This window comes from Vidua macroura, chromosome 4 (genome assembly GCF_024509145.1).
Source record: "Vidua macroura isolate BioBank_ID:100142 chromosome 4, ASM2450914v1, whole genome shotgun sequence".
Taxonomy (NCBI): Eukaryota; Metazoa; Chordata; class Aves; order Passeriformes; family Viduidae; genus Vidua; species Vidua macroura.
The window spans coordinates 68,568,406-68,581,954 of record NC_071574.1 but is presented as its reverse complement, the minus strand read 5'-3'; the positions used below and the strand labels follow the sequence as shown (position 1 = coordinate 68,581,954).

The 13,549-nt window shown below is 46.5% G+C and overlaps 1 protein-coding gene and 1 long non-coding RNA gene across 4 annotated transcripts; one reads left to right on the top strand and one right to left on the bottom strand.

Moving 5' to 3' along the window:
• Window positions 1-5,851: 5,851 nt before the first annotated feature.
• LOC128806263 (uncharacterized) lies at window positions 5,852-10,461 on the bottom strand. Of its 3 annotated transcripts, none has more exons than XR_008436748.1 (4): window positions 9,849-10,461; window positions 8,128-8,188; window positions 7,679-7,822; window positions 5,852-6,301 (listed from the first exon to the last, which is right to left on the bottom strand). It is a non-coding gene; the product is annotated as an uncharacterized LOC128806263 (long non-coding RNA). The 3 variants fall into 3 exon arrangements; XR_008436747.1 differs by having other exon boundaries at window positions 5,852-6,001; XR_008436749.1 differs by having other exon boundaries at window positions 5,852-6,001; window positions 10,181-10,461.
• A 92-nt stretch (window positions 10,462-10,553) lies between these two features.
• LOC128806262 (uncharacterized) lies at window positions 10,554-11,658 on the top strand. The gene is made up of 2 exons (XM_053975689.1): window positions 10,554-10,711; window positions 10,867-11,658. Exons 1-2 carry the CDS (start codon window positions 10,685-10,687, stop codon window positions 11,578-11,580), a joined length of 741 nt encoding a protein of 246 aa, XP_053831664.1. The 5' UTR covers window positions 10,554-10,684; the 3' UTR covers window positions 11,581-11,658.
• The last annotated feature ends 1,891 nt before the right edge of the window (window positions 11,659-13,549 follow it).

The following is a 13,549-nucleotide window of genomic DNA, read 5'->3' as shown; positions in this document are numbered from 1 at the left end:
TGCAGTTACAAATTCCTCGTGAGGAGAAGAGGAGGGACAGACACTGATCTCTGCTCTGTGGTGACAGAGACAGGACCCAGGGAATGGCCTGAAGCTGTGTCAGGGGAGGTTTGTGTTGGCTATCAGGAAAAGGTTCTTCCCCCAGAGGGTGGCTGGGCACTGAACAGGCTCCCCAGGGCAGTGGGCACAGCCCCAGCCTGGCAGAGCTCAAGCAGTGTTTGGACAATGCTCTCGGGCACAGGGTGACTCCTGGGGATGGTGCTGTGCAGGGCCAGGAGCTGGACTGGATGATCCTTGTGGATCCCTTCCAACTCAGCTTGTTCTGTGATTCTGTGACTCCGTCACCTCACAGAATCCCAGGATGGGTCAGGTTGGGAGGAACCACAGTCCATTACCTGATTCGACCCATGCCATCAGCTGCCTCCAGAAACAGTCCTGTAAATACAAACAGTACAAATAATTGTGTATTTATGGGCATAGATGGGGTGGGGAGGGCTGTGGGAGTGGTCGAGAAGAGAGAAAGTATTGCTTCGGAACAAAAATAAACAAGCAAAGTTCTACTCTGATTTCTTCCTGATTTATTAATTAATTATGTCCCTAAAACTGAGGCCAGAAGGAGGCTGTAATGAATGGAGCATCCAAATGTTAAGCTTCTCACGAGGAGTGTCCCTTAGGAGGACACACACACACAGATTTTATAAGGAACCTCCTCACTACTAAAAGATTTATACCTGGATCCATTTCCAAATCAACTTTTCCTTGAGGCTTTCACTAAGACTCTTGTGGAGATTATAGAATTTGAGTTAGATGCCAATGTATTGTCATTGCATACACACAAACATTTCACTTCTTTAGTGTTTTTAATAGGCTCATGTAAGATGAGGGTAGGGGTTGTTGATTTGATGGCTTGGTTTTTTTAAAACCTCAGTAACAGAAACATTTCTTCAGTCCTTTACATTCAAAACCTATTGTGTATAGAGTCTTTGATTCTGTAATTAACATCAATGCAAGGCATCATACTCTAATTGTTGAAGTTTCAGGGTATAGAAACAAGCTGTACAATATCTAATTGGCCAGACATACATGAAACTGAGGAAAAATAAACTTATTTTCAAAATTTTTAATGCAATGGTTTGGTTCCTGTCAGAGAACACTCTGTCCCACCAACATTAATTTTGCTGATTTATTCAACTGCCTAGAAAGAAACCATTCAGCCCAGGGAGAAACAATGCAGCAATTGTCAAGACTCAGGTAGCAGTGACAGGGGCTGCCTCACAAAGCTCAGGTCAGACCCAGTTCTAGTGGCCAAAGGACTGCTCACTGTCCTAGGATGGCAGCCCCTTATGCCACAAACATTGTGGTGAGCTTCCCACCAGGCAGAAATCCTTCGGGATAATCTTGTTGCCCAGAAAAAGCTGTGAATTCCCTGTCCCTGCTGGTGTTTGAGACCAGACTTGATGGGGCTCTGAGTAGCCTGGTCTGGTGGGAGGTGTCCCTGCCTATGGCAGAGGGTTGGACTGAGGTGGTTTTTAATGTCCCTTCCAACCCAAGCCAATCTGTAACTGTGTGGCAGGAGTCACACACTTGATCCATACAATAAACTCAGACTTATTAAAAAACTTCAGGTTGTGTTCAGCCTGGCATTTGTACAAACTTCACAGCTGGTACAGCCCCAAAATGGACTTTGTGGGCAGGTATTGAACAGTATATCAAATATACCCCTGTTTTCCCATTCAGAACCTGAAGCAGGTTTGTCTCCTTGTGCTGGCCAGAGCTAAAAGACACCCATGGACACATGCAGGTTCCAGTAGGGAGGGTTCAGCAGGAAGGCCATCCTTGGAGGGAAAACTTGTATTTAGGGAATTGCTAAACCAAGGACAAATGCTTGAGCTGGTTTAGCCCTTACTCACCTCAGTGATGATTCTGGACCTACATTTCTGGCATCAGCTGATGTCTGATTGCTGTCTGATGTCTGATCTGAGCTGATGTCTGATCTTACCCTCAATAAAACAACCCAGCAGCTTGAAATCCTCATGAGTCTTGTTAGCTGTAGTGGCATCATCACCTTCTATCACTGGAACTGAAGGATGTGCAAACAAATTGGTCGTTCCCCACCGCCTCCCTGGAATCAAGGCAGGAACCCCAGTGTGAAGCTAAACCCTGGCCTCACATCTATCCAGCTTCCAGCAGATAAGGGGAGCTGACCCTTCTAAAAACAGACAGGTTTGTGGGTTTCTATACTTTGATTTATAGGTTATAAGTAAAAATAATCCCAGCATCTAAGCCCGAGGAAAGTGACTGGGAGGAGGTGGACCACTGCTCTCCTTTCCTTTGAAAAGAGCACAGAGAAATTCAGAGCTGAGGATTCCCTCTGGAGGGATTAGCCACACTTGTGCTTTAACCTGCTTTATTTTTAACCTGCAACCTGTAGTTTTCAGTAACAGAGCTATGGCTGAGAGCATCTGCTAAGGAATTAGTTAGAAATTAACTTTGCTGGGATTTCTGTAACTCCAGAGAGCAGAGATAAGGACCAGTGGAGAGTTATGGCAGGGAGGGTGTAGGTGGAGCAAGAAAAGGATCATCCAGCTTGCTCTTTTTCTGTGCAATCTCCATTATGCTTTCAGCAAACACATTCTATATTTTGCTTCTGAAAAAAATCCTGGAAACTTTTGTGGTACTAGTACTATAGTTACTTTGGGGGGCTCAGTATTATTAATGCCAAATGAAAATAAAGAAGCACACAAACACTACCCCTCGTCCCCTAACTGTGGCTTGGTATTTTAAAGAGGCTGACATTTCTACAGTGCTTCACAAACAGGAGATCAGATTTCAGCTTGGCACCAACTGTGGTCACAACATTCAGTGGGAAGTCCCAAGCATGGACACCTGCAGCCTGCCAGCCCCAAAATGATCCTTTCAGGTCCATCATGGCTTGGATTTCTCCTGGAAGGAAGATGCTGCCAAAGGTCTGTGGTGATCTTCATCCAAATAGTGTTTTTTTCCTTTGCTCTGTGATTTGAAGCAAGTCTGGCTCTGTCACATATCAGGGGCTTATCAGAGCTTACTCGTTTTATTCAGTAAATTTTGCCAGAAATGCTTCAGCAGCTCCAGGTCTTAGAGAAAAGCTTGACATTTGATGGGTTTTTGTAGCAGTTCACTGGGCTGCAGCCATACACCTCCCGCTGCCTTTCTCCCTCCTGGAGACGGGGCAGCCAAGCACGGCGATCTGGTTTATTAAAAACACGGGTGTCACACCTGGGGCTGCCCCACAGTGCTGGGAAAGGTCACGTCCTGCAGACCTGCACTTCCAGATCATCAGCTTGCACTGCTGGCCACGAGGAGTGGAGCAGACCTGAAGATGGGAGGGCTTCACAAAGGGAAAACAGCAGATTGGGACAAATTCTGTTCTCAGAGATCCTGCATGGGGTTTTCCTGGTGTTGGAGCAGGATACAGGATCCTGCAAAGCCTCTGCCACACAAGAAGAAGCAGGACCAAAATGGGATGTAAGTTCCTTGAAATGCTTATGCCAGAAAAGCCTCTGGCCATGGCTTGTCAGGAATTGAGTTTGGCTCTTAATTCTTTCATAGAATCGTAGAATGGTTTGAGTTGGAAGGGGACCATTTCATTCCACCCCTAATTCTTTGCCCTGAAAAAGACTCCACTGAATACCAATGAATCCCTGTGTGATAAATAAACTCAAGTTTTCTTTGCTGGAGGCCACGGTGGTTTTTAAGGTTTCAGGATTGTGGGGTGCATCTCAGCAGGAGTTAAGCTGAAAGCTGATAAAACCCTGACATCTAAGGGCCAGAACTGCAGCAGTGGAAAAAGGCACTTTCCTTTTGACCTCAGCTCCCTGAAATGCTGTGGTTCATGTGTCTCTCCATAATTAGTCATGGAGCAATGATTTTTTTTTTTACCCCTGTGGGGTTTAAGAAAGCTGTAATTCTGAACATCAGCATCAGAAAATAAGAGAGTGGTAAGGACTGGGAGCACCCAAAATCCACAGCCAAGAGCAAGGTCTCAACCTGGCTAAATGTAGCACAGCCTACAACAGATCAGGTCTGGTCTGGTCTGGTGTCCCCAGATGTCACAAACACATGGAACAGTGTGTTCACCTTCACCAGGGAGAGCAGTAAATCCAGCTCTTTCCCTTTTGCCCTGTTCCTCCGTCATTATCATTCCTACTTCATAGGAAGATTGGTCAGGCCACTGCAGGACAGCTGGGCTGGGCAGGGCAGGGCTCTGTGGTCCTGGAGCAGGAGCTGGTGGCTTCTCCCTCCACCAGTTAGCTCCCTCCCTCCCTTAGTTCCAGTGATTTTCACCCAGCTCTCCTAGAGTCACACATACAAAACCACAAAAGTTCCGTTGCAATTCTTATTTAATTCTGCATCATCAAGCCAAAAAGTGCTTTGGGTTGGAAGGAACATTTAAAGGTCTCCTAGGCCAATTCCCTGTCATGAGCAGGGACATCTTGCACTAGACTAAGTTTCTCAGAGCCCTGCCCAATCTGGATATACATCAATGCCTTAAGAAGTGCTGAGCTGACAAATTACACATTTTTACTCCCTTTTATTGGATGCCATCAGCTCATTTTCAGTGGTCAGACAGGTCACGTGCAGTCTGGAAATCCCAGAGCTGGCCACAGCAGCTTCACAAACACATCTGTTGGAATTTTTCTGCACTAAATTTGCTTTTCTTTTCAGGCACTGTGGGATTGATGAAGAATAGAAGTTCTCTAGAGTCCACCATTTCTCTGGAGGCTTAACAGCCCCAGAATAAAATATGAATATAGGTTTATTCCATGGCAGTATTTGTCTTGCACCTAAAGACAAAAAGAATTTCACTCAAATTTGTTGTTACACTGAAGCCAGCTTTGTCCTTGCATAAGTAACTGACAACATTAAAAGAACCCAGATTCTTTCTAAAGGGAAGAGTTTTATTTGAGGTTTTTAATTTTGCAGAAATCGCAGAAATCTTGCTGACATAGCAATGTCAGTGTGCAAAGTTCTGCAGGACCAAGTTAATGTTCTACTGAAATCCTTTGCTTCAGGATTAGTTCTTGAATGTCTACAAAATGTATACAAATGTCTAAACTAAATCCACAGGGGCTAATCCTCATTTCACATCCTTGCAGTTAAAGTTGGAGCAGCAGTGGTGAAGGCACTGCAATGGCAGCACTTGAGACCTGGTGTCCTTTGTGAGATCCCTCTGGCTGTTTATCCTTTAAAGCACAAAATCAGTTTTCAATAAGTATACCTATTTTTCATTTTTATTATTATTCAGTGTATATTTTTCATTGGCCAGAGAAGCTGTGGCTACCCCATCCCTGGAATTGTTCAAGGATGAGGCTCTGACCAGCCTGGTCTATTGGGAGGAGTTGCTGCCCATGGCAGGGGTTAGAACAAGGTGGTCTTTAAGGTCCCTTCCAACCCAAACCATTCCACGATTCCCTGATTTTTCCGTGCATTGTAACAGCCACAAACACCACTAGATGTCACAACTGCTTCACTGTTTGACTGCTCCCTCCCGAACAGCCTCGGCTGAAGAACAACTTTTGCAGGTCTAACTAAGAAACAAAATACAAAGACAACTAAGCAAAACCAAGGTTCTGACCTCAGGAAGTGCAGGGTGCTGTAGGACACACCTTTCTTGAGAAAAAAAGAAAAATAATGTTTTTCTCAAATCCTCTGGTTTTGGGCACAAAAAGGCTCTGCAGTTTGTTCAGTATGAAGAAATTCCTGTGCAGGACCACCCTGACCCTTGGAAACCACAGCAAAAAGCTGTGGAGAAGAAGTTGATGTGGGACACAAACAGCTATGCTGGAGGCAGGAAAGCAAAGTGACCACAGGATATTATTTTTGCCTTTATTCTGATAATTTCAGTGCTGGCAGTGACTTTCCTGCACTTTCCCTGGGTATAGCATGTAGCATTTGTGTTGTCACCGTGGTTGTTGATGTTTGATGGTCCTGGAACACACAAGCAGCCACCCACCTCCTCCTACTGAAATAGTGAAGAAATAGCAATAACATCAACAGAACTTAATTAGGCCAAACTCGAGGTGTTTTCTGTTGCAGGAGCTAATTTTAGATGCCAAACTGCCACAGAGACTGGCTGTATCTCTGCCCTATTTTAGCAGCTCGTGGCAGAGAGGCAAATGATTGGAAGGTGAAGGAGTGAGCACAGTTGCTTCAGCCCATGTGAAGGTCAGGGAAGAATATTCTTCCTCTGTTCCCAAGGCAATCTGATTTCTGTCTCTGCTGGTGTCATCCACAGGAACCTGTTCATCCTCAGGTCTTGGCACTGAGGTTGCCACAAAAGAAAAATACACAGTTTTCGGAGGGAGGTTCAAACTAATTATCTCCCACAGGCTTTTAGAGAATTTTTTTCCCTCCCCTAAACACACTGTAGTCAGTGCACCAGCCTGTGCCATCATTATATGCATGAAAATAATAGCAAAGCTGAAGATAATGAATTCATTTATTCACTCTCTCATGACCAGTAATTGTTCCTGTGGATTCCTTTTTCACTCCAGTGACAACAATTATTGCAAACAAAACCAAAACTGAATTCCTGTGAAATTGCTGTTAAAGTATTCCCTGAAGGTGAAAAAACAAAAACAAAAACAAAAAAAAAAAACAAAACAAAAAAAAAAAAAAAAAAAACAAAAACCACCAAACCTAAAACCAATAAAAAGTACAAAGAAAAAGAAAGCAAAAGTGATTGTCAGAACAACAGCACCTTACAACAAGCAGTGAACATCTTGGTGGGGGTATTCTCACTGTGCTGAATTGTGAAACAATTTCTTTGTGAGGGGAAGAAGAGGGACAGACACTGATCTCTGCTCTGTGGTGACAGAGACAGGACCCAGGGAATGGCCTGAAGCTGTGTCAGGGGAGGTTTGTGTTGGCTATCAGGAAAGGGTTCTTCCCCCAGAGGGTGGCTGGGCACTGAACAGGCTCCCCAGGGCAGTGGGCACAGCACCAGCCTGGCAGAGCTCAAGCAGTGTTTGGACAATGCTCTCGGGCACAGGGTGACTCCTGGGGATGGTGCTGTGCAGGGCCAGGAGCTGGACTGGATGATCCCTGTGGGTCCCTTCCAAGTCAGCTTGTTCTGTGATTCTGTGAAGAACCTGGTTTAACTTCATCCCTAAAATGGACATGAAATGGGAAAGTCCAGAAACTTCAGCTAAAATAGTTCATATCCCAGCTGTCCTGCTCTAAAAGCTGACAGCATTTAATGGGAAAAGAGATTTAAAATTCCACAGAAAATAAATGGCACTTTTACCTTGAGTGAGCTTTGAATCAGACTTGCAGTGGGTTCCAGAGGAACCACTGGAGGTGCTCCCATCTCTCTGGGAGATGTCCCATCACAAGACATTGTAAGCACAGGCAGGAGCCTGCTTTTCCTGAGCAAAGGGCATTTTTCAGCTCAGTGGGGTTTCTGCTTGGTTATGCCACTTCAGTGGGTGCCACAGAGGAGTGTTAGCTCTCTGCTGTCACACTCCACTCAAACACCCAGGCACATTTACCCTCAAACTGAAATATTTGCAGTGCTTAAATTCACTGGGGTTATTGACAGGTTTAGAGTGAAACAAGCCCAGGTCCTGTAGGAGACCACAGCAAAGCACCACTCATCATACACCTGTGTGTGACAAAATATGATTTTGATTGGATTTACCTGTGCAGGACAAGAAGTATTTGAAAGGTGAGGTTTTAAGTGGCTGATTGTGGCTGTGCTTCCTCCACGTTGGAGTGGACTGCAGAGGAGGAGGTGGCCCTCAGAGCAGGGGATGCACCATGGGTTAGGACCCACATTTCTCCACTGTAACAGGAACCCAGAGTGGCACAAAGGTGTCTGAAGTGCCTCAGGCCTGGGCAGAGGGTTCCCAGCCTGCCTACATTCACCTAATTTGCATGACTTGTCCATTACAAGATTAATTATTACAGTGGCTTTAGTAAAATTCCTCTTAGTCACTTTAAAGCAATGCTTTGTCTGTCTGACTTTAGATGCAGCCTAAAACCAACTGAGGCCAATGAGTCTGTTCAAGCTGACAGGCTTTGCTAAATGAGCTTCTCTGCTGGACTCAGTGGTGCTTTCTTTTGAGATGACACCAAATCACAGCTCACCCAAGCCTGATGCCAACTCCCTTTGTGACTGGAGGGAAGAGAAACTCGGCCCACAATTTGCCTGGGAGAAAAGAGGGAAGAAAAGGGAGAAGAGAAATATTTCCAGCCACCCCCTCAATACATAGCCCAGCTTTTTCTAAATCAATCTAACAAATCCTAGATGAAAACATTAATCATAGCTATAGATACAGCCCCTCCTCTGCCCCATGTCAGCCTGGGGAGCACCCTGTGAGACCCAGGGAGGCTTCCTCTCTTTGGTGAGCTTCCCAAGCTGTGCCAATTGGACCAGCCCACCCTCAGGGCTTGGAGCTGTATCAGAGATGCCCCAAGTGATCATCCTCAAGACACCAAAGGTTCCTTGTGTGTTTTGCCTTGACTGTTTGGACTGACCTCCCCACGTATTGCATATTTCCAGAAAAACAGGATGGTTTCAAACCATCTGTTTATCAGCAGGGCTGACAACTACTATTGCCAGGTGAAAACTGAGAGGCTCGTCTCTTTTGTCTTCTTGGAACTGTATTGAAAAACAAACAGCCAGAAATTCTCTTTAGCAACCTGGCTGCTGGCACCCGAGTGTGTTAAATGAGATCTTTGTGGGTGATGACGGCAATGACAGGGCTGATACTGGATATAGGGGGTGACTGGCAAACAGCTCCATCCCCAGCACAGCCACTGTCACCATCCCTGTGATGAGGAGATAAACAACACAAAATTGAGTGTTTTGGCTTCATCTCACTCTCCAAAAATCACCTGTTGTGTTTCTGCAGTGACCTGGCTGGTTCCCAGAAAGCATCCCCCACTCCCACACCAGTTCCATGGAATTTTTCAGCACATTAATCTCCAAATCCTCCCCCTGATCACACCTCTGCACACAACAAGCCCAGTGAATGTAGTCCCATCAGGGATCTTTCTGTGAAACACCTTGATTTTTAAAGCTGCATTTCACTCAATCTTTCAAAACATCTTTCTTCTCCATCTGTGAATCCATCTGCAGCTGACAGTGATTTCTGGTTCATCAGCTCCACCCACTTCACTGGAGCTGTTCCTGCTTGGTGTGGAGGTGAGGAGCCCTCACAGTGGGTTGTCACCCTCTGATCAGTGGAAGCCTTTTACTAGATCACGTTTTCCTAGCAAGTAAGCAACAGCTTGGGCCAACATGAGGTACTCTGTATACTTGAGTAGATCTGAAAAAAACCTCTCTGCGTCCTCCATTGAATATTCTGAATTCAGGAAAATCTTTTATCCATCCTTTCCACTTCTACACATCCCTCCTAGAATCACATTTTCTGCTCTAAGCAATGCAACACTTTGCTAAAGTGTTATTATAGTTCTCTGGTGTTGAGAGACTTGTAGGTAGGAGGAGATGTGGGTTGCTTTTGTCTGGGGTGGGCAGCCACAGGAGGTGAGGGGTTCTGCCTAAAATAGATGGGGTGAATCCATTTTGCTCATTCCATAAGGCTCCAGGTTTGTCCAAACTCGTGTAGCTTTTGAGTGGGAAGTTATGTGAGATGAAGCCTATTACTGATTTGGGAAAACTAGGAATAAGTTGTTCCTGATCCTGCCCTATCCATCTGTTTGATCAGCAAAATGGGTGCAGAGATGGATCAATAGACAAATAAACAAATTATAGCAGACAGTATTTGTCTGTGCTTGGCCGGCCATCTGGCTAAACAGCAACATTGATCCTGTAAATAATGATATCCATGAAATACCTCACTTACTCCTCAAGCAATAAATACCGGCCTTAGGGCGTGAATTTCTCCACTGAATTTTTCTTGGGGAAAGCAGTCATCCACCACAGAGTAACAGCAACATCTGGATTCTCTCTCTCACATTGGTTTAATCTTATCTATTTCTCTTAAATTAGACTAGAAAAGCATCAGGCTTTTTTTCTGTCTCATTTACTGAATATTCAGTTTGGAACTCTTGAGTATTATTTAATTAATAAAAGTTTGAGTTTTCTAAGCATTCATTGACCTAACAAAGCTTATTTTCCCCTTTTGAACCAGAATGTTCCCAAACTGGATGACTGAAATAAGCCTCAAGAGCTCACATTAGGCACTTGGTGACTGTACCACTTTTAGGCAGCTGAGTAGGAGAGCTGAGTTAAAACACAGAACACCTGTAGAAATTATTCCCAATGTGAGCTGCCCCCATCAAGGCTTGGAGAGAAATAAAGGCCCAAGGCCAAGTCAGTCCTGATCCAGAGGGATCCAGAGGGATCCAGGAGTCCAGAGTGAGGGGCTGCGTGGGAGGGGTGGGATTAGACCAGCCAGGGGCTCAGATGGGAGAGCAGGGGCTCTCCTGTGCTGGGCACAGCCGGTCCTGGGTGGTTCTGTGGTTGCTGGGGGTGCTGGGGTGGCCCTTTGTGACAGAGTGTCCTTTGTGTCCCTTTGAGGAGTGTCCGGGGGCTCTTTGTGACACAGGGGCTGTGCCCTGTGCCCAGAGGCCACTGTGACCTCTGGGGGGTTTTTGGGGCACAGAGGCCTGGGGTGCCACTGCCCCAGAGCACCTTTCTCAGGAGGCAGCAGCTGCCTGAGAACCTCTGCAGGAAAGCATGACAGAGACACCCAACGGGGAGAAGGTGAATCCCAAATCCTTGCCCGCCCAAGGGCTGCTGCACCTGAAGAGGCAAAGGATGAGCAACAGGGCAGGACAGAGAGGCTGGTGATGGCACAAGGCTGGGCTGGGGCTGTGCCAAGACAGCCCCCTCCACCCCACGCCTCCTCTGTGCCACAGATGGACTTCAAGCAGCCACAGGTGGACCACAGGCAGCCAAAGGATGAGAAGCGCTGCCCAAATGCTCCTCCTGAGGCACAAGAGGCAGCAGAGGCAGCAGCCCTGGGTGAGCAGGTGTCTTCAGCAGGGACACAGAGCTGTGTCCCACCCCTGCAGAGCTCCTGCTCTTCCCCAGGCCCCTCATCTGCCCAGGGGGCAGCCCAGACCCTCAGCGGGCCTGGGTCAGTGCTGGAAGCACCAGAGCCCGGGGAGGAGGAAGAGAGGGAAGTCTGCCATCCCCTTGAGCCGTGCCGAGGGGAAAACCACATGGAACGAGAGCTTTCCCAAGGGGAAGTCAGCAGAATCCCGAAGCCGTCCCAAGGGGAAAATAACAGCAACAAAACATTGCCGCGTGAAAACTGGCGATGCATCACAATCCGGACGGTCTGGATCAACCCCAGCTACCCGGAGCTCTTGCAGGAACCCCTCCAGGAGGAGGCAAAGGCAGCAACTCCTTCTACCTCAGATGAGCAGGTGCCAGCAGCTGCAGGGACACAGAGCCCTGCCCCGGGCAGCCCCTGCTGCTCTCCCTGTTCCTCACAGACCCAGCTGGCAGCCCGGACCCTCGGTGACCTGCAGCGTGTCCACAGGCAGCCCTCCAGCCCCAGGCGGACTCTGCAGGCTCTGTGCACCCTGCTCTGGTGCTCCTGCATGGAGCTGCAGCTGGGTGATTAGTGCATGCTGCCAGACTCTAATTCAAATCAGTTCACTTGGGGTAGTTCAGTTGTCAATACATTTTTTTATATTTGCAAAGTGCTCTGGAGAATCGTCATTGTCCCTCATTACTGCACAGAGACTCAAAGCAACAAACACCTTTCCTGCAGGACACGCCAATAAAAGATGCTGATTTGTCAGCAGTACTCAGTGAGCCACCTCAGGACCCAGGTGGGTTCCAGCAGTACCAGAGATTTGAAAATCAGTGTTTTCATAGTCAGTGTGGCCCAGACAGCCACCAATCACCATCTCACCCACAAGAGCCTCTCTGGGAACAAGTAGCAAAGCACAGAGGGCACCTTTCCATAAGGCTCCACGTTTGTCCAAGCTCATGTAGCTTTTGAGTGGGAAGCTATGTGAGATAAAGCCTATTACTGATGTGGGGAAACTAGGAATAAGTCCTGGTCCTGTTCTCTGCATTAGCTCCCCAAGATCCTCTGCCAAGAATTTGTCAGCCAGGTGTCTTGGGAATCTCCTGGACCTGTCTTTTCCCAGTTAACATCTGGCCAGTGGAATCGCCCCACAAGGACAAGGGTGGTTGGGTTGGCGGTGTCCTGAGAGTCCTTAAAGAATAATTCCAATGTGCCATGTCCTGGCTGGAACAATAATGAACAATATCTTCTGACTGGTGTCCAGAATTCTGGGCACTTGAAGTGAAGAATTGTCACTTTGAGATAAAGGAGCTTGGATGAAATATTCCCTGCTGACCTGGCATATGGGAGATGTAATCAACTACTTTCAGTTCACTGTCTCTAGAACATCCATGACTTTTAAGTCTCAGGTATTAGATTTACTCCAGGGAAAAAAAAATCCCAGCTAAGTAACCAGATGGGTTTTCCTCTTCACAACTCGACACAGGCCAAACTCAGCTGTGGAGAAGGAACATGGAACTGTGCCTGCCTGCCTGGGAGATTAAAAACACATCCATCTGATTTTCAGAAAAAAATCTCCTACCTTTTTTATCCTTTATACGTGGCCCAAAACTTGAATAACATGAATAACATGACCCATAGTTGAATAACAAAAAAGGCATGAAATTGCCCAGGCAGGATGGATTAAATGATACTGAACCTCTGAGTAATGTTTTGATGTGATTGTGACTGTCATATGTGGCAAAACCTCCAGCTGTACAATCCAATGAGCAGAGAAGATTTTTCTAATGATTCTACAGCTGAGGATGTTCAATCTGCTAAAAGTTTCTTGCTGACTTGCTTTAAAAGTGATAAAAAGCTCTTGGCCAGCCTTGCTGGTGCTGAGGCAATGATGTTGGTGAGGCAGGGCATCCCAGGAACTGGAAATGAAGCCCACTGGGCATTTGTGGGCATCAGAGATATGAATTACAGCAAAGCAACTCCTTGAGCAGTTTCCAAGGATCGGACGAGGGAGCAACAATGGCCTTGGGCTGCTGAGGAGCCTCTGGAAGGAGGCTGGAAAAGGCTGTTGGTAGCCAGGGCTATCACAGCAGCAAATCCACAGGAAAAACACAGAGCCTGAGCAGAAACACCCAGTGCAGCCCCCAGAGCCCAGCCAGGGTCAGCATGTGCTGCTTGAGCTCTCAAATAAGGATGAAAGAAACATTTCATGAATGATAAATCACAGCCCACAGCTGACCTGCAGAGAAACCTGCAAGTACCCTGTCCAAAAAGTGGTGGTCTGTGGCAAAGGGGCTGAGTTTGCCCAAGGTGCTCATATGCAGAAGATCACACCCCGAAAACCCTCTCAGTAGAACACGTGATTATCTGCTTGCTCTTCAATTAGACAAGATTTTGGTACATTACGTATGAGCTGTTGGATTTGACTCTTCACTGATGTGGTCCAACCCTCACTAAGTTACATATAAAAGTAAAGGAAATAATTATAATTTCCTCTTCAAAAAATAATACTCATCTAAGGGTTAAAGGAAGGCAGGACTGTCTTTTTTTTTTTCCCT

Coding starts and splice junctions, on each gene's coding strand:
- LOC128806262 (XM_053975689.1), top strand. CDS start 10,685: ATGACAGAGACACCCAACGGGGAGAAG. Junction 10,712..10,866: donor AGACACCCAACGGGGAGAAG/GTGAATCCCAAA, acceptor TCTGTGCCACAG/ATGGACTTCAAGCAGCCACA.